Here is a 22,396-nt window from a genome sequence, read left to right as displayed (position 1 = left end):
GTCGCGGATTGGACGAAGCAGAAAGGGACGCTCCTTCTCCGTGCCGGTGGCACTGGCGCTAAGACACATGGAGTTTAGTGCAAAAGCAAGCATCAACTTCTCTCTTCAGCCTCGTCCCTTCCTCCTGTGCGTTTCCGCCCGCACCCATCGCCATATCCCAGACGCATCTCAGCTGATCAATTGGTGCATTGCATACTGCATAAACTATCGATGAAACGCCATTCTCGCCCCACCACACCTCGTTCTCATGCCGCAATCTCCTTTTCCAGCAACACGCGTGACGGCACCAGCACCTGCCCCTGGTCTCCGATTATCTGTAGCAATGCTGGGAACATTGTCAACCCCCCATGTTCGCTAGAAAACCCGAAACGGAAGACTCCGGGCTGTTCAAACAGCAGAAACGCGAAGTTTGCCGACCGCGCAAGAATCATGTCCAAATTTTTGCTGCGCTGAGTTTCCAAGCCACGCTGCACGAAGGGCGCCACGATGGCGTCCAGGTCTGTAGCCGCACTGGCGAATCTGCGGAGTCGGTCTTGCGTGTCCTGACCAACTCGACCATGCAGGAGAGCACCGGTTATGGTCTTCCATTTGCTGTACATGGCTGATTGGGCTGCGTGGTGGAGTTAGCTTCCTGTTTCAAAACTCGCAAAGCTGAGATGAACTTACCGGCATTCTTGCCGTCCTTTCCAGGAACGGCTGAAGCGAGAGGTGCAAGCTCTCCCGGAAGCAAGCTCTCAACGCGTTCTCCGGTGCATCTCGAGAGCACACTCCAGGCTACAATGAGGCGAAGCGTTTCGGCTCGGGTTGAGATATTCGAGAGCATACTTGCAAGTACGGAAGAGCTTGTGCCAGTTGCGATCGCCAGCTCTTTCATATTTGCCTGGTTGATACTGCCTGCCGGAACGGGAGAAACATGGTAAAACTCTCGAACGTGGTTCTTGATGCTGTCCCGTATCTTCAAGGCTGCATCTGTGATGGTATCATCTGCTACAGGCTGAGGTAGCATATCGTCGATGTTTGAAGCATAAGCGCTGGTAGCGACAGTCGGGCCTTTCTCCACTTGCCCAGCAGCGCCATAGTTGTGAGCGGAAGGTGGTAGATGATTTGGTGTGGGATTGTATCTTCTCTGCTTCTGACGGCGTAGCAGGAAAAAGAACACGGCTCCAGCGATCAGCAAACCGACGAGGAACATTCCAATGGCTACCCCGGCCACCGCACCTCCTGGGAGTCCTTCCGAAGTCGAAAGCGGTGCCGCCGACGCCGTTGCATTCCGCCCCGTGGTGTTGCTAACAACTATGCCTTTGCTCGGTGATTGTTGAGGAGTGGGCGGTGATGTCGTTGGCGGCGTGGTCGAAACACATTTCGACTCCGTAGAGTTAATCCAAGTGAGGGCGCAAGTGGGTGCCGGGACATTCGTGTCCACTACTGCTGCAGGAGCAGAAGTTGAAGAATTGGGTAGCGATGTCACCTGGGAAGACGACGATGCCGATGCTGGTGTTGATGGTGTGGATGACAACGCTCCCCCGATCGCCGGCGCGGTCGAAGAACCTGGAGTCGCTTCCGGACTGGATTCCGCTACTCCGCTCATGATCTGTCTATTCGCAGACGTTCTCTTGGGATACACACGTATGAAACTTCAGAAGACAACACAGGAGCGAAGATGTTGAGACTACCTAGGTATCGTCGACTTAAGCAAGGCAGGCGTACCGCAACCCGATAGCACAGCCCGAGCAGATATATGCAGGCTTCAGCTGTACAACAGTAGCGCGGGCTGCGAAGCTCTGACCGCATTATTGGTTCACCGGAAATGGTAAGTGTTGACGAGGCTGATACCAGTAATGTGGTGTTGAACTCTATGGTGTGGGGTCCAAATGCATTGTTGCTGAACGGTCACCAGCACGAGCCTGCGTGGCGTGTTACTACTGCATATCGGTCTGTCTCACCAAATCAACATCGTGTAACACCGCCGCAAATGAATTGGTACCGCTACAGACCCCACGTTGTACTTTCATGAGAATGGTCTCGACCTGTCGGCAAAAAAGAAGTGTGAGGCTGAGCCAAGAGTGGCTTTCCAGAGGACAGGGAAGGCCGGCATATCTCAGCCTTGTCGTTTCTTGCACCTGAATCTCATACATGACAAACATCACTACCTGTTGCTGAAACTACGCGAAGCTATAGTACTCTTGTTGTTGTTGTTGCGAAGCAGAAACTGACCATCATTTTAACCCGCGTTTTCATCATGGAACCTTCACAAACCCGACCAGACTTAGTCGTATCCATCGATTTTGGAATGACATGTAGGTAGCGACTTGTGAGTTGACAAGATCTCAGCGCTCATAGGATTTACAGGTACTGGTGTCGCATACTGCAACGTAGCGACTGGGTCTGATAATGTACGGCACATTCAACGCTGGCCCGGAAGGACGCAAGCGAATGAAAACAAAGTAAGATCTTCGATGGTATACCACAAAGCCTAAGTTAACTTCGTGCAGGTGCCGACGTTACTTGTATACCCACAGAACTCCGAAGCGCCGTCATCATGGGGATTCCTTGCTGAAACTGCACAAGAGAGCAGTGGTGCAGGTCACGAGAGCAGGGAATGGTTCAAGATCATGCTCGACGAGGACTTACTGGAACAAATGAGATCCAAGTCTAGTGAGCCATCGAAAGTACCACATATCCAAGAAGTAGAGAAATGGTAAGCTCGGTACTGGAAGTCGGTCTTGCAGTGAGCTGATGGTTTTCCAGGTACACGGATTATTTCAGCTACCTCTACCGTACGATCGAAGCGCGACTACGAGGCGAACTCGCAAGCCGATGGGAAGACGCGAACATCGAGTTCATCTTCTCGGTACCTACAACATGGAAACCTATACCCACTGTGGAACGATTCAGGAAGACGATATCCGCAGCTGGTTTTGGGTCGTGCGCCAGCCACACAGCATCAATAGGGCTGACGGAAGCTGAGGCGGCTGCGGTACATACAGCGCGGAGTATGCCTGGTATCTTCAAGGTGAGTTGCCTAGCAGATCATGATACTCCTGCGCAGACTATAACATTACCAACAGGAGAATGAGTTACTCTTCGTATGCGACGTGGGTGGAGGTACAACGGTGAGAAAGCATCGTAGTGCTGCCTCATGGCTGGTTCGCTGAGTGTTATAGGACCTATCGGTTTTCCGAGTGAAGAACACTCAAGGTGGCTCTCTTACTCTCGAACAGATTGATGTTGTATTCGGTAAGGTTCTCGCAGCATTACACCTGTGCTATACTGACCTCACGGAGGTGCCACTATCGGAGCCGCACAACTCGACAGTCTATACGAAAAAGCGGTGCTACAGCGATTGGAGCATGCCGATCGACTTCAGCCAATGGGACTTCAGGATGTACACCAGGCGGCATGGGAAATGCGAATCTCGAAGGAATACCAGAAGTTTGTTTGCATCATCGATGAGAGCGATGACAACCTGACTGACTGCTCAGTGCAAAATGCGATTACGGCTCGGAAGAATCTTTGATGGATACCGAGACGTTTGCGGTGCGGGTACCCAAACTGGACAAGGCTTACAACAACCGAGAATGCGCTATCAGCGCCGGCGACATGTACTTCCAGCGGTTAGACTTACACATGAGACCTACTCGTGGTGTTCTTGACTGACACCTCTGTAGCGACGATTTGAAAGGCTTTTTCGACACTCAGGTATCTAAGCTTTTCGAAATGATGGACAAACAGCTCGCTCGTGTGCAGCAAAAGTTTCCATCCGAACAAGTAGTACGTCAACTTACATGTCATGCTATAATGTCACCGTCTCACCCAGTTCAGTCTCATCTCGTCCTGTCCGGAGGTCTCGGCAACTCCGCATACGTTCAAAACTGTCTACGAAGCCGATACGCATTCGGCAGCACACCACACTCCAACGCACAGCATATGCAGATCCGCATCGCACCCGACCCGCAACTCGTGGTCTGCAAAGGCAACGTGACCGACCGTATTCAGAAGCTCAAGACCGGTCAATCGGTGCTCGGGTGGCGATGTAGTCGTGCATCATACGGAACGATGTGCAAGATGCTGTACGACCCGTTCAACCTTGCGCACTTTGGGTTGAGGACGGAAATTGATCCTTTGGACAAAAAGGAATACGTCATGGATTGCATCGACTGGTTTATCAAGCAGGTAAGCGCACTCTATGGGTACAATATGACAACAAGACGCTGACTGTGTCAGGGCGAGCCAGTCTCGAGCGACTTCCCCATAGTAAAGAACTTCCAACGAAAGTGCCCACCAGCCTCATCCAAGTACCCCAACCCACCGAGAATCTACCCCACGGAAGTAATATGCACAGAAGTCGACAAGTCTGAACTTCCAACAGTAAAAAACGACGGTAGGTGTACATTCCCGACATGACGAAACGCAATACTAACATCCTCAGCCTGCCGCTCAATCTGCAAGATCGAATCCGATTTCTCCTCCCTCCCACTTTCCCTCTTCAAGCTCAAGAACCGACATTGGTGGAACTCCGGCCCGAAATACCATCGCATCAACTATGTCGTCAAAGTCAATCTCGGGCCCGCTGATGTTTCTTTCGAGCTTTGGCACAACGGTGTCAAGCTTTCGAAAGACAACTCCATCAAGGTTGAGTGGCAAGCGAGTGCGCCGCCTGATCCGAATGCGACAACAATTGCGCCGGACTTTCCGATGAACAGTTTGCCGGCGGTATCGAGCTATGATGCAGCGCATCGCCGTACGGTAAGGTCGGTTGGGGATAGTGGCGGTAGGCTTGGGACGAATTGGGGGAAGTGGGAGAACAAGACTGGTGTCAGATCTCAGGTGTTGTCGGCGTCGCACAATGGGTCCAGGGTGTGGTAGGAAACAGTATTGTTCGCCTCCATGCGCATCGTGGATGGGTTCGCTGAGATCCAACTCCTCGTACGCAGGTTGCGGTTTTCGCGCGTTTGTCGTTCCCGGAGCCGTGTATTGATCATGTTTCCGTTTCTGTAGCGAAGTCGACCAGCGCCTAAAACCGCAGGAACATGGTGTTCCAAGCATACAACATGTTTATCGCGGAGTCTCCAACGTGCCTGTCAAACCCCGCCCATTTATCATAAGGTCTATCCAAATCACAGCATCGCACAACAGGAAAAGTGCCGCAACCGCCATGAACATAACCATCAGAACGGCGAAAAATACGCCACAAGCGTAAAATAGCTGGCCGACTTTTTCTTCAACAGCAAATGGCGGATCGAACAGCTGGCACCGACATATAGGACATAAATGCCCACCTGGAGATTTAACGAGCTCGGCAAGGCAGTCTCGGCCCATAACGTGGTTGCAGGGAAGAAAGAGCATCCCGGCGTGAGTAGTGTTGTCATAGGGTTCCCAACAGAGGCAGCATGTGTTGTCGTTGAATGTGTCGGTCGGTAACGCCGGGAAGGTCCGCCAATTCAAGAATTCGTCTCTGGAGACGTAAAGGCCGAGGAAATTTTCGAACATGGCTGGTGTTTAGTTGGGTGGTAGGTCTGTAGAGTCCGTTTAGTACAGCACGGAATGCAAGGGCGTGTTAAGTATAGATAAGTACTAGGTAACCAAGGATAAGAATAATGTTAGAGATGGTCAGTACCATCAAACCAGTTATCCACGCAGGACGAATGAGAAGAGGGCTATTCGCGCATATTGAACAACGGAGCGGTATAACCAAGGAACATGATTACGATACAGAATATTGATTTACCTCAGCGCGTAGAAGTACGCTTATTGCAGGTGGATGCCTATAAACGACGCTTAAACATCCTCACACCTCTGCCGCTGAAAACCGACCCACTTATGATCGGACGTGGGCTTAAAAAATCGACGGATTGTAGACGATCCCTCCGTATAGCAAGGCTATCATGATCTGAGCAAAGCATAAGCGAACCATTATAACCGAGAATACGGTGGTTGAGAAGATGACACAATCGCGCCGACTCAATAGTCGAAGGTCCATGCAACCCACGGGTGCGCTAAGTGCGATGGCCCAGAGGATCAACACTGGAAGCTTCTGCCACTGCCATGGCGTCTGAAAAAGCTCGTCTACTAGGTAGAAAACGCTGGTCTTCACCGCTAGGGCTCTGGAACGTCCTGACGAAATCATGAGATGAACATAGAGGGCTTGAACCATCGCGTAAATCCGCATCCCCAGTTCCAGCTGGGGTTGCAAGATTGGGTTCCTCGGATATATGTCGGTCAGGCGCTGTAAGACGAAGTCGATCTGGTAGCATACGTTCGACATGCGGTACCAGGAGTTGACGACCTTGACAGGAAACCTGATCCAGGCTGGAAGTCTATACCAGAACGGTTGGAGTGTGTACCAGAACGCCTGGAGTCGGCTGAAGGCGAATATTGCCCAAATTTGCAGACGCACAAAGTTGTCCAGAAGGATACGCCAGAGGAAAACTTGAGTAGGAGGCTGAAACCATACTGCTCGGCAGATGGGGCATTTGTCTCCATTCGGGGCTTCGATCATGTCTTCGAGGCAGACGTCTCCGAACACGTGATCGCAAGGCTGCACGCGAACAGCGCGATGATCTTCGTCGTATGGACCCCAACCTAGAATTATTAGCACACATTACATATCAAGTTAGGGGGGAGTACTTACAGAACGTGCACTTGTCTTCGTAGAATTTGTCGTTCTCGCCAGCGCGAACGACATTCTTCTCCAGGAAGGTCTTTTTCGTAACACCGAATAGCTTTTCGAACATGGTTGTTGTTTAGGTTGTGGGGTGAGTTTGGGAAGCTGTTGTAAGAGCCACGCGATTTTAAATAGTCGTGCAGATGTGTCAGGCCACTCCAATGTAGAGCAAAAACGCTTGAAGGGCAGGGCGCATTGTGAAATAACGCAAGTTGTTGGAGAGTGAAAGATGAGGTGAAATTGAGAGAGCATTCACTCGTAATTACTGCGGCGACCCAGAGGCGACAAGCCAAACACAAATCCCGCATTTCACACGACTCATACGTAAGTGATACTCTACGAAAGAGAGAAGTATCGCGCCTCCAGTAATTGCTGCGTATGAGTGTATTTCATAAAGCGAGAGGCGACCATTGGTGATGTATGAAGTGGCTGATGTGGGCGCCACATCATGACGTCTACATCAGTGAACCAGAACCTGTAGTATCCTTCGGCATTTCCAAACTCGGACGGCTGAGCAAAGGGGAGAGATGAGTGGAAACCACGGTCGGTAGGCACAGAGGAAAGACGCGGGCAGTCTCCACGTGGATCCGCGTCACGGGCGCAGTTTAGCCGAGCACTAGCGCGCCGGCGCGCCAGCTACAAAACCCCGCCAAAAACTATTTCCTTGCTCCTCCAACGGCCTGCCTTGCCAACGCTGCGTTTCTTTGCACACCTACAGACACTCTTTCGAGAGCACGTCCTACCCTGCAAATGAGAAATTCGGAGTAATCTTCACTTTTTATCACGCCCACTTGTGGGCTGTACTGCTCGTAAGAGCCTGGCGTGACTCACGTCTGCATCCGGCATCAGAAAACTCAGGGCGCCAGAAAGCGCGACTTCTTGCTTCGGCGGGAGGGAGCGTGGAACTGGTGTCCCTATGGGAGTCGGTGCGAAGATTGTGTGCTTTGATCCTTCGGGTGAGAGGTGACACTGTAGTACAATACGCAGCGTACTTGACCTTGAGTAGCCTTTTGGGCGAAAGAGGGCACGGTATCATTCGATTCTGATTACTCTGGCGAGGCAGGCCGTTCAACTTTTTTTTACTATGTAAGTGCGCTTTGCGCTGTCTCCTCTGGTTCGAGGATACTGCTAATAAAACCTCATGCGAATCCAATGGAACGAAGCCCTACGACTACTGCGCGATTTTCCTCTTGTCTTCTTCCTGGAGCGCCTACTCCTGCGGCTCCGATGCTACGTCCTTCTCCAGCGCATACATGATGTCTGTCCGCAACGTATACTTAGTACCCTTCACAACGTCATCGCCCGAGTGAATGAGGAAGCGATGCTGGAAGAGCAGGACACGTCCGGCCTTTGGCTCGACGTCTATACGGCTCTTCATACTGCTATTGAAGAATGTAGTGGCGCCACCCTCAAGCTGTTTCTCTCCGCTCTTTGATACCGCGTCATTGAGGTACAGATGCAGGGTGAAATAAGAGCGCTCGGTGCCGTCGGGCGTTTCGTAGGTCCCATCGCAATGCGCTGATCTAGTCAGCAGCTACAGTCGCAAGATGCAATACAATACATACGTTTGAAATACTCCCCGCCGATGTACTTGAGATAGCGTCCGCGTTCATTGAGTCTAGTCACCTTCCACGTCTCGCCCCGCCTCGCTGGGCCGTTGCCTGTGACGTCGACCCAGTTGTGCAATCGATGGATCTCAGGCACCGACGCCTCTATCCTCGCCCATAGCTTGGCCATGATGTCTTTATTGTCCCAGATGATGCGCCCACACTTTCTCGTGTCCTCATACATAGCCTGCATGCCTCCACCAACGTTGACTAGAGCCCTTTCCCACTTGCCGTTTGTGGTCGCCTCGGCTGCTTGCACTAAAGTGTTGCACTCGTCTTCGGAGAGGACACCATCGAGTATGACAGCCCATGACTTTTCGTCCTCTAACAAGCCAGCCTTCTTGAAATCAATTTTAGACCTGGTCAGATTGGGCGCTGGGCCTTCGAGGAAACCATCGGGCAGTGTATATGTGGAGGGCGGAGGGCTGGGCTGGACGGATGTCCGATCTTCGTGGGTGCGAAGCAGGTCCTCCTTCAGGTCTGCGGGTAAGGTTCTGGGAGCTGCCATTGTTGATAGGTATTGCACTGAAACTCGGAATGCGCGCAAAGGAAGTATGTCCTGAAATGAAGTTTTGAATCAATGCGGACTATAAAGGCTGCGCCGGGCTGTGAAACCGGCTGACTGCTGCCTGGAAGCCGTCGATCCATACGAGAGACATGGAGGCCACAAGGCGTCTTTCGTGCATTTCCTGCATATCGCCCACAAGGAACGCGTGAAAGCCCTCAGGAGCGACTTCCTGCTCATCTTATGCCTTGGTAGCCCTGGAAGAAACAAGCAGTAGCCCCATGACGCGGGTCCCTGGCGTGGCCACGGGACGATGATCGGCGAAAAGAAAGCACAGTAGCTGGACAAATGATTTCTAGAGATACGGCCGCCGCCTCCTGCGCTGTGTTCTCAACGTTCCACCTACCATGGGTGACAGCTGCCTTGTTAGCTGTCCAGGTGGTGCTGGGTGCTGGGGTGGCAGGGACTGTCACGTGGAAAGGCAGTAGCTATTCGCGGCCCTTCTCGACCCTCACAGCCTCGCGTTTCAGGCACACGGGCTGCATCCGGGCTGCATCATCATCGTCACCGCGCACACCTGATCCACCAGCTCATCCACAAGACGCGAGTCGGACGCAGCACAGTGAAGGCAGTTTCATGTGACCCGTTGCTTCTTATCGACACCAGCGCCGTCGTGCAGTGCGCGACCAAGGCCATCGCAAGCCACTGCCGCTGCCTCCCTGCTCCGCCAACCGTCGCGCCAAGCTAGAGGTGCCGACTTCACTCCTAATTTCCCGCTGCCACGCCAGCTTCACGACGCTCCGAGGCGCTGACGCGACGCCGCAAAGCTCAATTCCCCGCGACCTGACCACCGTCGCCCATTTCCCACCGTCTATCAACACGTCGACCCTGGCGTCGCGACCGGCCGGACCACCACGCTCGCCGCCGTTCGCTCAGCAACCACAGCACTAGTCACGCAAACACACCGCCCGCCGCCAGCCTACGCCAGACCCTGCGTCTACCGTCTATCGATACCTGCCATTCTTCACCCACCAGCGACGATCGTCGCGCGCCTCTCGTTAACACCACATCTCCCGACTCACCCCAGTCATGTCGCACCCCCAGGATGCCGGCTCTCCGGTGCCTCCAGCCCACCGCAATCGATTCCCAACGCTCTTCGAAGTCCTCAGTAGGACAACCAGGCCACCACTGGATCTCTTCTCCTTCTACATCTACATGCGCGACCAGCAGCGCTCTGTCGACTACTTGGACTTCTGGTAAGACAATCCCATGTCCAGGCTCGGGGACCACGCTGACCACCAACAGGCTTGATGTGTCGCAACATCTGCAGTTATGCAGGCTTTACGTCCGACGGTTACACAGGAGCATGATAGAAGAAACTCCTGATCTCGAGAAAAATAGTAGGCGTTCATCTTACATGTTGAACAACGCTGGAGAAGGCCCTTCTAACGAGAAAGGTGACAATCTGTCTGACCAGCGCTTGTCCGCCTTTCTTCGTTCCGACCGCGGCAGCCGCAACCACTCGCCACAAAACAGTCAGGGTAGCAACCAGAGCCGAGAGTTCCCGCGTCCAAGCCTGAACTTACTAGACACTCCGGGTGATTCGAGCTCACCCGGCGTGAACTCGTCCACTGATAACACTCAGCCCAGCAGAGAGGACCTGCGCGCGTCGGCAGAGAAAATTCTGTACACGTACTTGCTCCCCGGGTCCGAGCGGGAAATAATAATTCCCCAGAGTATCCTGACCGAGGTTCAAGAGGCCATAGAAGGGCCAGAGCAGCGTGCGGATCCCGAGCTCTTTGACAGTGCCAAAGACTACGTCTTCCAAGCCATGGAGCGCGATGCATACCCAGGTTTCTTGCAGAACAAGGGCCTCGGCAACCTTGTACCCCAGAGCATGATGCTCCGTCTCATAGTAGGACTGATCAGCTTCTTTGCGGCCATGTGGACGTCGTTCATTCTTATATTCCTTGACAAGTCAAGAAGCACGCGCTGCTGGGTATGTCACCTTTCGGTTATGCGATGGAGAATCAACTAATGTTCTGCACAGATCATCCTCCCGTTCACTATCGCCATCTACCTCATCTTCACGCACCAGTACATGCTTGACCCAATCCTCGCCCTGGCTGGATTCAGCGAGTACACCTTCTTCGACTTCAACCGGATCAGGGAGCCATTCGTCAAGAAGACGCTGAACCGGCGCTCCATCACTGTCATGGTCATGTTCCTGGCTGTCACGGTAGCTGTCTGCTGCCTCTTCATCTTCGTGCCAGGCAAGCGCCTGTAAGCCAGTGCAGCTGCATGGCTTGTTTTGATACCACATGTAATGTTTGTTTATTCTTGGCGTTGTCAGAATGCGAAGCGCGGAGGGAATCAAGACCAGCGGGGACATGGAGAAGATACCCCCTCGCTTCGTCGCCATCCGACCTCCAGCAGGCTTTCCTTTGTTTTTGAGCTGATGCTTGGATCGGCCATGTTCTGGTAATGGACGGCTGTTCTCTTTCTAGAGCATGGTGTTCAGGCGTTCTCTGTGAGACGATCAATAGCGAGTTCAACTGAGATATAACCCCCACCAATTGATATTCATCTTTAGCAGCGCTCAAATGCCATGTGAAAGTAGACAAGCGTGATATGTATGCACCCCTGATTGACGTTTGGCGAGCCGTTAGGTGTGGAGTTGGTGCATGCACGCCAAGGCGCAATGACGTGAACCGCGGCCGGCTTTCACAACCTCAAAGTGCACCTTTACGTCCACTATCGGCAGAGTACGCGCATCGCCAGTCGCGCCCTGTATAGCTCTATCGGAACCACTACCAGCACTCCATAGCCCAACGCTCTGGTCTTCCAATCGCTTGCAATCGCGACATCTGAAGTGCCAAACCTTCTTGCAGCTACAGGCACTAGCGGAGTGGATAGCAGCAACCAGCAAAATGAGCGGGCCAACAGCTAAGAGCAAGAGAGGGCCGACGGTGCTCATGACCGACAGCCGCGACGCCGCACCCCGAGCACCCCAACGACCCGGCGCAGGACAGCGACAGGCGACAGGCGCGCGCTTGATCTCGGTGGACAACATCCTGCAGTACGCCTCGGACATTCCCTCGCAGCAGCAGCGACGCGGCCCACCGGGCAACGCCAACCGCCCCATCATGCACACGCGTACCCCCAGCGGCCGCCATCCGCTCGATCCCAGACTCACTGGCCGCCTGATCCCCCAGCACATGCCCACGCGCTCCAGCAAGCTCAGCGAAAAGCTCGTCCTGCTGCCCGAGACGGAGGGCCAGGAGGAGGACGAGAAGGGCGACTTTGACGACGACGAGTACGAGGGCCCGCCCACCGACGAAGACCTTGCGCGACGGACTCCCAAGGGCGGGCCAAACGACAAGAGCTATGCCGAGCGCCTGCCCAAAGCGAAGCGGACGGATAAGCTGTCGCGCGTCACGGCCTACTGCACCGCCCAGGCCTACAAGATGAAGAGCACCGCTCAGTTCGTCAAGGACACCCACAATGCGCGCACCAAGCTGTACGACGACTGCCTCTACACCGTATACCACCTCCCGCTGCTGCCCGGAAACGATGGCTACCGCGTCCGCAGTAGCCCGGCGCTCAAGAGCCCAGGCGGAAAGACGGTGCTCGACGAAGAAATCGAGCGCAACGAGCAGCGCGATCACCACGAAGGCTACTTTGGCGACGAAGAGACATACTACGTGCGCGACGACCACGAGCTCGACCAGCCCTGGGACGGCATGCACGACCGCCGAGACTCGACCGAGAACTCCAGAATCGCCCCCAATGCGCTGACCTTTGGCGAGATGTTCGTCTTCTCCTACGGTGTCGTCGTTTTCTGGAACTTCACAGAGAAGCAGGAGAAGGACATCTTGGCCGACCTCACCTTCTCCGCCGTCGCTACCGGAATCAACATCGCAAGCCGACCCTTGGCCGAGTCCGACTTTGAGACGGAAGAGTTCCACTTCGAATACAACCCCGAGATCCAGCGACCCCGCGTCTACAACGACATGATTACCCTCAAGAGCGGAGACCACATGATCAAGCTAGCCATGAGCCACGCCATCGCGCAAAGCACCAAGCTTAGTCTGTTTGAAGAAAGCATGAGCAGGACTATGCTCGCCGCGCAATACGTACCGAAGCGCTTAGCACTTACCGGAAAGTTGGGCATGAGGAGAACGGATGTAGTCAAGATGATTGGACAACTCTTCACCAGCCGTGTCGAGGTGAACCTGTGTACGTATTGAGCCACCCGCTCACGACCTATCAATTGCTAACCTCTCCCAGCATCGAATATGCTCGACACCCCAAGCTTCTTCTGGGACTCCGAGCCTACCCTCCACCCACTCTACACCGCCGTCCGCGAATACCTCGAGATCAAACCCCGCATCCAAGTTCTCAACGAGCGATGCCAAGTCTTCTTGGATCTGGGCGAGATCCTCTCCGACTCCATCAGCGACAAGAAGATGACTAAGATTACGTGGATCATCATCGTACTCATTGTCCTGAGTATCTGCATAACGTGTCTTGAGGTGCTGCTCCGGTTTGCTATTCTACAAAAGGGCAGGACTAACGTTCCTGTGGCTGGAGATTTGGAAATCAGGGCCGTGGGTGGACTCAAGGGCATGGGTCCGCCCGCGTATGCTGGCCCGGGTCTACTCGCTGCGAGGAGTTTGGTTTGGTTTGGCAGCGGGGTGAAGGGTCTGTTGGTTGGTTGAGTGCATGACGTGTAAGGGGGAACAGAGGGGTAATACAGATCACGAGGACATGCATCGAGTGGTCGTCCAACGGGCATCTATTAGAAGCCGCAGTGCTGTTCGGTCGCTTTTTTATCATCATTCTAGGCATCAGCGATGGGCGTTTCTGGTCGGCGCCAAGGGTGTGTTCTTTGGTTTTACAAACTCTAGAGTGGGGGATACGTGTAATTCTGAAGGGTTCAATTCCAGACAAAATGCATCACCACACTCCTTTCCTGTCCTCCCCTCTTCTCCATCGTGGTCAAGCACAACGAATACATGTAGTCTTTCAAGGGTCGGTTTCCAGACAAGGCAAGTCATGCACGTCTACCTGTCGTGTTCCCCCCTCGTCCATCGTCATCAAGACTCACTTTCATCCCTGGACTGTATTTCTCCAATACGCTCCATGCCAGACTGAATACATCATGGAATCCTGTCCCCTATTTTATCGTTCCAAGTATCGTGATAAAATGCCCCCATTTATATTCCACATCTTCCTCCCAGCACCTTGATCCTCCATCTTCCCATCCACATTCTCACCAGCGACCAGCCAATCATGAAATTCCACAACCCCCTCCTCAACCTCCTCAGCCTAACCGCCATCCTCATCCCCGATGTCTCCGCCCACAAAGACAAGAAGAAAGCCGCCGCAGAACTCGAGAAAGACATGACGGCTCACACTCTGGAAGCCAAGGCCGTGAACTACATGGTCTTTGTTGAGCCCCTGTGGCACTTCATGGACATGTGGCATAACCATGAGGCCTCGTACGGTGTTACAGGTCTGGACTGGGTGACGGATGCCTGTACAGGCGTTGATGACAGGCCGTTTAAGTGGGACTGTGAGTTTACTGGTAGCGGAGAGAGGGAGTCTTGGATCTAACGTCAGGTAGTCAAACCGGCGTGTATCCGCCATGACTTTGCTTATAGAAACTTCAAGCGCCAGGGGAGGCTGGGTCATGTAAGCTACCCCTTCCTTTCTTTCCACAATTCCGCGCTGGTTTTTTTCTTCTTATTTCTTTCCCAACGCACGAGAGCCAGAAACTAATCAAACCACACAACAGCAAGCCCGCAAGAAAATCGACAAGAACTTCAAAGAGGACATGTACGATCAGTGCAGGAAGGAAAAGCACAAACATCTGTGCCGTATTGGTGCGAAGATTTATTACGCCGGTGTGAGGGTTATGGGGAGGAGAGATTTGGTTGAGCCGGAGAAGACTATGATGCATGTGACTGGAATCGCCAATGCTACCACCGAGGACACTGCTGCCATCGCTGCCATCACTGTCGACTCGAATGCTGAGATTACCGCTGAAGAGAGGGCTCAGAAGGTGTTTGAGGCTTGGATTGCAGAGCTGCGAGCGCATCCTGAGGTGCTGATGGAGATGACTGAGAGGGATTTGGAGAATGTGGAAGTGGCGCTTGATGAGGGGATCAATGATATTGAGAAGGGTGATGAGGTGCAGGAAGAGATGGCTGCTGTTGGCCTCTGATGAGATTTGCGAGCTATTGGGACGACACAAGCATATCCGGTGTGTCATGACCCAAGAGATCTCTGTATCTCCATCCATATACGATCTCTCTCATTCAGTACTACCAATAGCAATACCACCCATCTACCCCACCCTTCTACGTCTACTCCTTATCCACAGCAAAAGCCTTCAAATCATCCATCGCCACACCCTTCAACGCCTTCTCATTCGTCGCCTTGAGCACAACCTTGGGCACCTTCTTATCATCCATGCCCGTCCTCGCATCAAACGCCTCCTTCCACCTGCTCACACAAAGACACCACTTGCAGCCGTCCGTCAGCCCCACTTGGCGCAAGTCGTTGCCCCGCGCGGCAGAGAAGTCGAGGAACTCTTTCGAAACTACACCTGCGATGGCGTGGTTGCCGGCGTCCGAGGCGGGCACTTCGCAGTAGCCTGAGCGCGTGAAGCCGGTTAGGGGCTGTGTCGAGTGGAGCGCGAGGGGTTGCTTGAAGACTGTGGTGTGTTAGTGATGGTGAGTTGGTGATGGGTGTCCTTGTATATGTCTGGCATGGACATGCCGCCCGTTCATCATCGAATCGCAAACACCCGTCGCAGTGCATGAACGACGTTGAGACTGCGAAACGCGTGCCTGAAGATCCCGAGTCCGCGACGAAACTGTTTCATGCAAATGAACACAGGATCGGGATGTCGCGTAACCGTTTGGCTGGATCCCGAACGTTGAGACTTGAGACGACCCAATGCGGGACCCCGATGTCTTGTCTCCTCTTCTCCATGGAACCATGTGATCTTACGTACCGTTTAGAGACATACTGCCAGCTTCTTCCCGTTGATTTCCCCCGTGATTCTGGATTGGCGCTCTTTCCCACTTAATCTGCACGTCGTGTACGTGAGCGTATTCGCGTTTCGGAGCTGTTCGTGCTGAACGTGTAAAGTTGGAGAGGAGATTACGTAGTAAGCGCATGAGTGACGAGGTAGCAGGAGCACGCGCGGTTATCAACGTGCACACAATGGTTGACGGCTTGACTGGTGGTGTGCTCAAGATGGCGTCAAGAGAGCGTTAGAGCGGAGGTTTAGCGCGTAGGGCTGAATGGATGACGTTTGGCAGGGGGGTAGCTGCCGCAGATCTCGAGAGCTGCGCGATCGGCTGTTGCACCATCGTGGGCCGCGGCTGGGATCTGGGCGTTGGGCGTCTTTGCCGGGGAGCGGGCCTAGGAGCGGCGATCGGCGCGACGATCTAGATTGTGATGCCATCGCAGCTATAGAAGAGTGCTTTTGATCAGTCGTCCCTGATATTGTTATCCCGGGTCTTGACGTGCTGGATGTGTTATTGATGCAGGCTGCGGCATCCATAGGTTAACTCAGCATGTGGCGTTAGCGGACTTCAAGCAGTATACAGGCACCACCAAGTGATCGGCATGTCTGGACAGAGTTCACACGGAGCTTTATTCATGTTGAGAAAGGTTGCATCATCTGGGATGGTATTGATTTAAAGTGATTGAAACAGAGCTACTGCGCCATGCAATTGTTCGTAGATGATCCTTTTCTGTAACCGACAGCATTAAGATATCATCGCAGTCGTGGATGTAGAGAGCGATCGTGGGCGACACGTATTGATGAAAAAGGAAAGTAGAAAGTATACAAAAACACCGTTTCCCAAATGCATCCGTGACCGGTCTTGCCATCCAAACGCCGCCAGTAGGAAAGAGCCCAAACACCTTTTTGTGGGTATGCAATTCGCTGCCATCCTTATGAGATCGGTAGGCCGTGGGTATATATGCAGGTTGTAATGTAGTAAGTCGTATGCGCACTAAGCGCAGCGTCGTGAGTGACGGGTAGTGTGTGGTGCTCATCGGTGCACGGCACCCGCCTTGATCTCTCTCTTCATTTCCTCGAGCTTCTTGTGCATCTTCAGGAGGTCGTTCCTCTGTGCCTCAGTCGGGGGCTTCTCCGCCTCCGTCAGCTGCCAGTACAGCTCCTCGTACTTCTTATAGTACTTCTGGAACCTCTGCGAGAGCTCGACAGTCTGTCGGAAACTCAAGTTGGGCATGGAGGGTGAGGTGGTCGATGTGGAGGAGGCGCCTGGGGATGCGCGTGGGTTGTTGTGGTGGTAGCGCGAGGCGAGGCCGGTGTCAATGTTAGCAACCTTGCGGACCTTGGGCGCAGTGGTGGGAGTGTTGGAGGAGGAAGAGTCGTCCGACTTGCGCTTCAAGGAGCTAGTACTGGAAGGGGTAGAGCCGTTGGCCTTGCCGTTGGCGTGAGAGGGGGTGTGAGTCGGAGTCGCGCGTTCAGCATTCGGCTTCTTCACAGCCAGGTTGTGGTTGTGAATGTCGCTGTCGATGTCGTTCGCCTTGCGCTTGAGCGAACGGTCAGAGTTACCACCGGACTTGGCGGGCGATGGAGCTGCCGCAAGCGCCTTGTGAACGGGGTGCGAGTCCTCGAAGTCGCTGGCATTGACAGGCGGCGAAGCGGACAGCGGCGAGGGATTCTTCGGCTTGGTGTTGATAGGCATGGTGGGCTTGAAGGGCCGGTTGGCGGGGCGGTCTCGCTGCGAATCACGGCCACTCATCTTGGGTTTTGCGCGTGGGTTGGTGGTGCCTTCTGAAGCGGGTGCTTTCTTGTTGCGTACTTTCGAGGCGTCGGTAGCAGGTGTGTTGGATTTGGAAGGTGCGACGGGGCGAGGAGTTGAGCTTGAAGGCGTCGAAGAGGCTGGGGCTGTTGCTATTGTGGGCTGCTCCTCCTTCACCTCTTTCACGCTCACTTCCTTCGCGGCCGCAGCTGCCTTCTCACGGGCCAAGTACTTCTCCTTCATGGACGACTTCGGCTTGATCTCTACTTCCTTGGCGGCCTTGGGCTTCTTCTCAACTGCAGGCTTCTCCGCAGTCTTCTTCGTGACCGTCTTCTTCTTGGTGAGATCAGATATCTTGTGCATTGGGGTGCTGGCTTTGGGCTTAGCTTCCGGCGCCTTCACCGTCGAACGCGACAAGCATATGCCTTGGCCTCTCTGGTCACGGGGCAGTAGGATCTGCCAGAGCTTGTCGTCCTTTGCCAGCCGCTGGCGGTCGAACGACTTGATGGCGCCATCAATGGCTTGCTGCCGGTCCTCGGCGCTCTGGTAGGGGAACTTGAACGGATTCACCTCACGGAACGACTTGTCCGTCAGCTGCCACTTGTCGGCGTCGGCAGTGGAGCGCTTGGCTATCTTGGGCAGGACATCTCGTATGTTGGCCAGCGACGTCCTGCAGGTGGCGGCGAGAGAGGCTTCGGTGGCGGGCTCCCGCGCAAGAAGGTGTATGATGGGCACTCGGAGCGCGCTGACGATCACGTCATGGCTGTTGCTCGGCTGCGAGGTAGGAGCCCGCTTGTGCATGGGCGACGACGACGCGCTGAGCGATGGCGAGCCCAGCATGGAAGGAGCGAGGTGCGATGCCTTAAAGCCCGTCGACGGGAAGCGGCGATGGGCTGGTGTGCGCCCGGGAGCAGCATCGCCGACAATGGTCCTGCAGCAATCTTTGTCAGTCCTGGTGTACACAACTTGGTCTCATCATGGCAATCATCCGCGACAGGGGTGCTCGAGTCTCTCGACTTGATGCCAGAGATCGTGGGCAGCCATGGGATACCGGGGAGGCATACTTGTTGGCTTCCTTGAACTCTGATATCGCAGCCATGTTACTCCGTAGCTGCTCCAGCGCCGAGTCTACGCCTGCCGTCACGTCCTCCGCCTTGTGTACCATCAGACTGTGGTTGATCATGCCCGCGAACTCGAGGCTGTCCGGGCTTCCAGTCCCGCTGGACTTGTACAATTCGTATCGGTGGAGCTCGCTGCTGCTCTGCAGCATGTGCGTCTTGTCGCCATACTTGAGTTGCTGTTGTTGTGGTTAGCCCAGCTCGTGCCAGCCCCCATTCCGGGTCGAACCACCCAGGAACACCTAGGTAGCAACACAACACCAAGCGTGCACACATACTGGAGTCCGTCCGAAGATTATCTGCGGTGATTTTCCGCTCTTGACACTGGCCAGGAGCTCGTCGACAATGTCCTGGGTAATGTCCACCTGCATGGCCTGCACAGGCGGTCGTCTATCGTCCTTAAGTCCGGCGTCGCTATCCGGAGCCCCGACAAGGGCTATGCCGCCCGGGGGGAGCAGCGAGGTCGCCATGTTGGTGTTGTTGGCGTCTATGGAATCAAAGAGGCGGAACGAGGTGTGAAGCTCGCACCCGGATGTTGCTAGGAGAGGCAATGCATGGAGAGAGCACCCAGGCACTGAGCGAAGAGCAAGCAGTGCAGTCGGGCCCGAGGCAGAGACCCGTCACAGACGTCTCTGGCGTTTGGGTGAGGCGTTGGTAGGCTCGAGGAAGACGGAGGAACGAACAAAGGACGCTGCTCGGAGGACCGTCAGACAGGTCAGACTGTCACTGTCATAGCGCGCCCGGAATCCAGCGAGCAAGCGTGCACGGATATCAAGGTACGATGCTGAAACGATTGGTTGTCACGCACAGGATCAACGGCTGGGAGAACCAGACAATGTTGCTATAACGATGCAGTGTATTCACACGCAAAAGTGAAGGGTAGTGAGCTGGACGGAGGCCGAGCGAGTTGCGGTGTTGGGCCAGCACACATGCCTGAGAAGGCGGTGGTGCCGACAAGGGCGGTCGAGGCATAGCACGATTACGCTTCAGGGTGCCAAATCCAGCGGCGGCCCGCTTGCAAGGTACCTCGTGCTACCTCAATCTGTGGCCGCTGCAAGGCATTGCCATTCACGCCCACTGGTCCCATTTCGTTTTATTAAAACAGCATGCTCGTCACGGTACGATGCCATCATCACAGCATGCAAAAAGCGCAGAGCGACAGCTTTTGACTCGGGACTCGATCTCCAGTGCTGCGCCATATTCCAACACGCTGACCAGAGCTGCACGGTGTGCTGAGTCTGGCAAGCCTGGGCGGGTCCACCATCACTCGTGGCAGAACTGCGGGCAGCAAATGGCCTGCGTTTAAAAACGACGGGCGCGGAATTTGGGAGCCGGGTGCGCCAGGCAGGGTCGGGTATGTGCTGTACCTGTTTCGAATCCAAGCTGCCCTGTCCGTGTTTGAGACCACAGCAAGGCCATGCTTCACGTTGGCCTGCAGTTGCCTCTCCAGTATTGTCAATGAGGCTTTCTCCATCCCCCAGGGCGCATCGCCTGACCAGAAAGATTCCTCACGGGCTGAGGCTTTCGGTTGGGGGCATCGCGTCACCCGCGCTGTCATCCGGCGCGGCGGGTTCGGTGCTGGTTAGATCAGCTTCATCGGGAGGCGCCATGACAGGGTCATCCAAGCCCGACCTATTTTGGTGCCTGCGGAACCCTCCACCGAGAGTGGGGAGCTTGCTTCCTCGAACGACTCACTTGTTGGAGCTATGGTGGAACTCTGCAAATACCAGCAGCTCTCCAAGCTTTCATCAGTGTATCGAAACGACTAGATAATTCATCGCTGATTCCGTTGCGCTTCAAAGTTTTCATGCGAGTCATGCCACTCCGTCCAACCCCCCACCTCTAGCAGTCAGCCACACTCACGACTACGACGAACCATTTGACCAGGCGTACGTCGGCAAGCAGGGCTGCTTCTATGATTCGTAGAATATCATCGGCTGCAGCGTCAGGCGGTATGGTGGAGACTAAATCAGAGACTAGAAGCCATCCGCGTCGGAACCTCGCGTCCGGTTCGACGGCCAGCAACAATAACCGAATGCGTGAACGAACATGTTACTCAACATGTGCATGAGTAACGACGGCTGCAGGTAGACGAGCAGCGTGTGTTCGTGGTTGCTTCTGACCTTCCCGAGCACCTGCAGCGAGACCAACGCTGACCTGCATATACAGTCCGTATCGCTCGCCAGTGTTGCCCATCCAGTGTATCTAACAAACAATGCCAGCAAGCCATGCGAACAGCTGATGTCAAAGATCAACATCGATCAGCCGTCACTCCCGACCTCATCGGGTCTGCAAAGCGTCTTCCAATTTGGAGACCTTCCGTGTTCTGGAAGGCATCCGAGGTATAATATCTGCACCCCTGACCCCGTCTTTTGGCGATATTGCATTGCGAGGCCATGGCGGGGTACGTAGATGAGGTACCACAAGCTGCCGTCACAAGATCATCAAATCTCCATGGAAAGTGAGCACAACGATGTCAGGGCGATTACTTTTCGATGGGTTCGCCCCTCGTTCGTGCAACGTTGTGTCGAAAAGCAACGCTGCAAACCTGAGATCGAGACTGCATATCGCGATCCAGCCCCAAAACTTGCCTCGCCTTTGTCCAGCAACTTTCTGGGTCTGCAGATGACTGCGCCGGCAACTGGGGTAATTGAGTATTCGCCTCCCGCTTGATTCGTGCTACCCGATCAAACCGGGCGTGTTCATCATGATCGGATTTTATCCTTGACGAATGAGGCTGATACCCACTCTGCATGGAGACTTTGCTTTTCTCCGCGATTCTGCGGTACTCAAAGCCGCACATCAGCACACAACGTTGATCTAGAACTACCCCTATACTATGCAAATGTCATTAACATTGGAAAGCAAGTCCGAGCAAAAACATTCTTCACAAACACTACGTCAGCACCGTTACGGATGACCCTCCTGTCACATCACAAGAGGTCCGCATCATTTCCTGGCTACGCGCGCGACGCAATACGAGGTTTCGGGAGATTGGGCGCCGGACAGAGTGGCTCCCACATGGCTGGCCACGCATCCAATGTCCGTAATTGATTGTGGTAAACCTAGAATATTAAGTCTGCCTCAACAGCCGCTGCGGAAATAATAGCGTCGCACTCAGACCTTCCCATTGCGCATCCCCGATCCGAAGGGCTTCCCAGACTCCCAGCCACAGCACACCACCACCTCAGAAACGCCGTCATGCATAACGCCATGACCAAGACCCCATCTAATCTCTATTTAGAAGTTCATAACGCATCGCATGGCTTTGTAATCTCAGGTCGTACATTGTCAGTCCGCCGTGTACGTCGTCACTAACCTGACTTGCGCAGCTTGTCTAGTTTCAGTTGTCTAGAAAGTCTAGAAAACCTGGAAGAAGCAAAATCGTGGATTGCGTGCCCTGATCGGCGAGGCGCGCGGTGATCAACTGATGTGCAGGAGGGTCAGGCCCTGGGGGACGGCGCTGGGCGCGTGGGCGTGGGCGCAAGTGCAGACTCCGAAGGTGCGGCGTGACCCCGGTCTTCGATCCCGCGTTGAGCGGCAGTGGCGTGGGGCAAGGCGATCGCGCTGCTGAGGCCGCCTGTGTTGGGCGACACCGCCATGTTTTTGCGCACACGAGCAGTAGATGATGGTTTGTGTCTGTGCTATTCTAGTGTTGAATCTGTTGCTCTAATGAGGTTTGTACGTTTTGTCGCACACTGGGGCGA

At 54.3% G+C, this 22,396-nt stretch overlaps 9 protein-coding genes across 9 annotated transcripts; 4 read left to right on the top strand and 5 right to left on the bottom strand.

Annotated features, from left to right (window-relative positions):
* Positions 1-245: 245 nt before the first annotated feature.
* Positions 246-1,192, bottom strand: J4E79_010175 (uncharacterized protein; the record flags this gene model as incomplete). The annotated part of the gene is made up of 2 exons (XM_049359014.1): positions 246-610; positions 667-1,192. The coding sequence occupies 2 exons, from the start codon at positions 1,190-1,192 to the stop codon at positions 246-248; spliced, it is 891 nt and encodes a 296-aa protein (XP_049206392.1).
* Positions 1,193-2,239: 1,047 nt separating this feature from the next.
* On the top strand, positions 2,240-4,866 carry J4E79_010174 (uncharacterized protein; the record flags this gene model as incomplete). The annotated part of the gene is made up of 12 exons (XM_049359013.1): positions 2,240-2,297; positions 2,350-2,444; positions 2,493-2,698; positions 2,749-3,013; positions 3,069-3,113; positions 3,165-3,237; positions 3,285-3,432; positions 3,483-3,614; positions 3,669-3,771; positions 3,823-4,173; positions 4,225-4,381; positions 4,430-4,866. The coding sequence occupies 12 exons, from the start codon at positions 2,240-2,242 to the stop codon at positions 4,864-4,866; spliced, it is 2,070 nt and encodes a 689-aa protein (XP_049206391.1).
* Positions 4,867-6,096: 1,230 nt separating this feature from the next.
* On the bottom strand, positions 6,097-6,734 carry J4E79_010173 (uncharacterized protein; the record flags this gene model as incomplete). The annotated part of the gene is made up of 3 exons (XM_049359012.1): positions 6,097-6,114; positions 6,257-6,582; positions 6,632-6,734. 3 exons carry the CDS (start codon positions 6,732-6,734, stop codon positions 6,097-6,099), a joined length of 447 nt encoding a protein of 148 aa, XP_049206390.1.
* A 1,140-nt stretch (positions 6,735-7,874) lies between these two features.
* J4E79_010172 (uncharacterized protein) lies at positions 7,875-8,779 on the bottom strand (the record flags this gene model as incomplete). Its single annotated transcript, XM_049359011.1, has 2 exons — positions 7,875-8,182; positions 8,230-8,779. The coding sequence occupies 2 exons, from the start codon at positions 8,777-8,779 to the stop codon at positions 7,875-7,877; spliced, it is 858 nt and encodes a 285-aa protein (XP_049206389.1).
* Positions 8,780-9,865: 1,086 nt separating this feature from the next.
* J4E79_010171 (uncharacterized protein) lies at positions 9,866-11,063 on the top strand (the record flags this gene model as incomplete). The annotated part of the gene is made up of 3 exons (XM_049359010.1): positions 9,866-10,032; positions 10,082-10,775; positions 10,827-11,063. The coding sequence occupies 3 exons, from the start codon at positions 9,866-9,868 to the stop codon at positions 11,061-11,063; spliced, it is 1,098 nt and encodes a 365-aa protein (XP_049206388.1).
* Positions 11,064-11,706: 643 nt separating this feature from the next.
* J4E79_010170 (uncharacterized protein) lies at positions 11,707-13,497 on the top strand (the record flags this gene model as incomplete). The annotated part of the gene is made up of 2 exons (XM_049359009.1): positions 11,707-13,015; positions 13,067-13,497. The coding sequence occupies 2 exons, from the start codon at positions 11,707-11,709 to the stop codon at positions 13,495-13,497; spliced, it is 1,740 nt and encodes a 579-aa protein (XP_049206387.1).
* A 574-nt stretch (positions 13,498-14,071) lies between these two features.
* On the top strand, positions 14,072-15,005 carry J4E79_010169 (uncharacterized protein; the record flags this gene model as incomplete). The annotated part of the gene is made up of 3 exons (XM_049359008.1): positions 14,072-14,354; positions 14,406-14,473; positions 14,577-15,005. The coding sequence occupies 3 exons, from the start codon at positions 14,072-14,074 to the stop codon at positions 15,003-15,005; spliced, it is 780 nt and encodes a 259-aa protein (XP_049206386.1).
* A 142-nt stretch (positions 15,006-15,147) lies between these two features.
* Positions 15,148-15,813, bottom strand: J4E79_010168 (uncharacterized protein; the record flags this gene model as incomplete). The annotated part of the gene is made up of 2 exons (XM_049359007.1): positions 15,148-15,497; positions 15,801-15,813. 2 exons carry the CDS (start codon positions 15,811-15,813, stop codon positions 15,148-15,150), a joined length of 363 nt encoding a protein of 120 aa, XP_049206385.1.
* A 1,038-nt stretch (positions 15,814-16,851) lies between these two features.
* On the bottom strand, positions 16,852-19,159 carry J4E79_010167 (uncharacterized protein; the record flags this gene model as incomplete). The annotated part of the gene is made up of 3 exons (XM_049359006.1): positions 16,852-18,502; positions 18,636-18,868; positions 18,968-19,159. 3 exons carry the CDS (start codon positions 19,157-19,159, stop codon positions 16,852-16,854), a joined length of 2,076 nt encoding a protein of 691 aa, XP_049206384.1.
* Between the last annotated feature and the right edge of the window lie 3,237 nt (positions 19,160-22,396).

Source organism: Alternaria viburni (genome assembly GCF_023758015.1).
Source record: "Alternaria viburni strain BMP 2772 chromosome Unknown scaffold_29, whole genome shotgun sequence".
In the NCBI taxonomy this organism is placed as follows: domain Eukaryota; kingdom Fungi; phylum Ascomycota; class Dothideomycetes; order Pleosporales; family Pleosporaceae; genus Alternaria; species Alternaria viburni.
The sequence above is the reverse complement of the archived record's forward strand: the minus strand, read 5'-3'. Positions and strand labels throughout refer to the sequence as shown.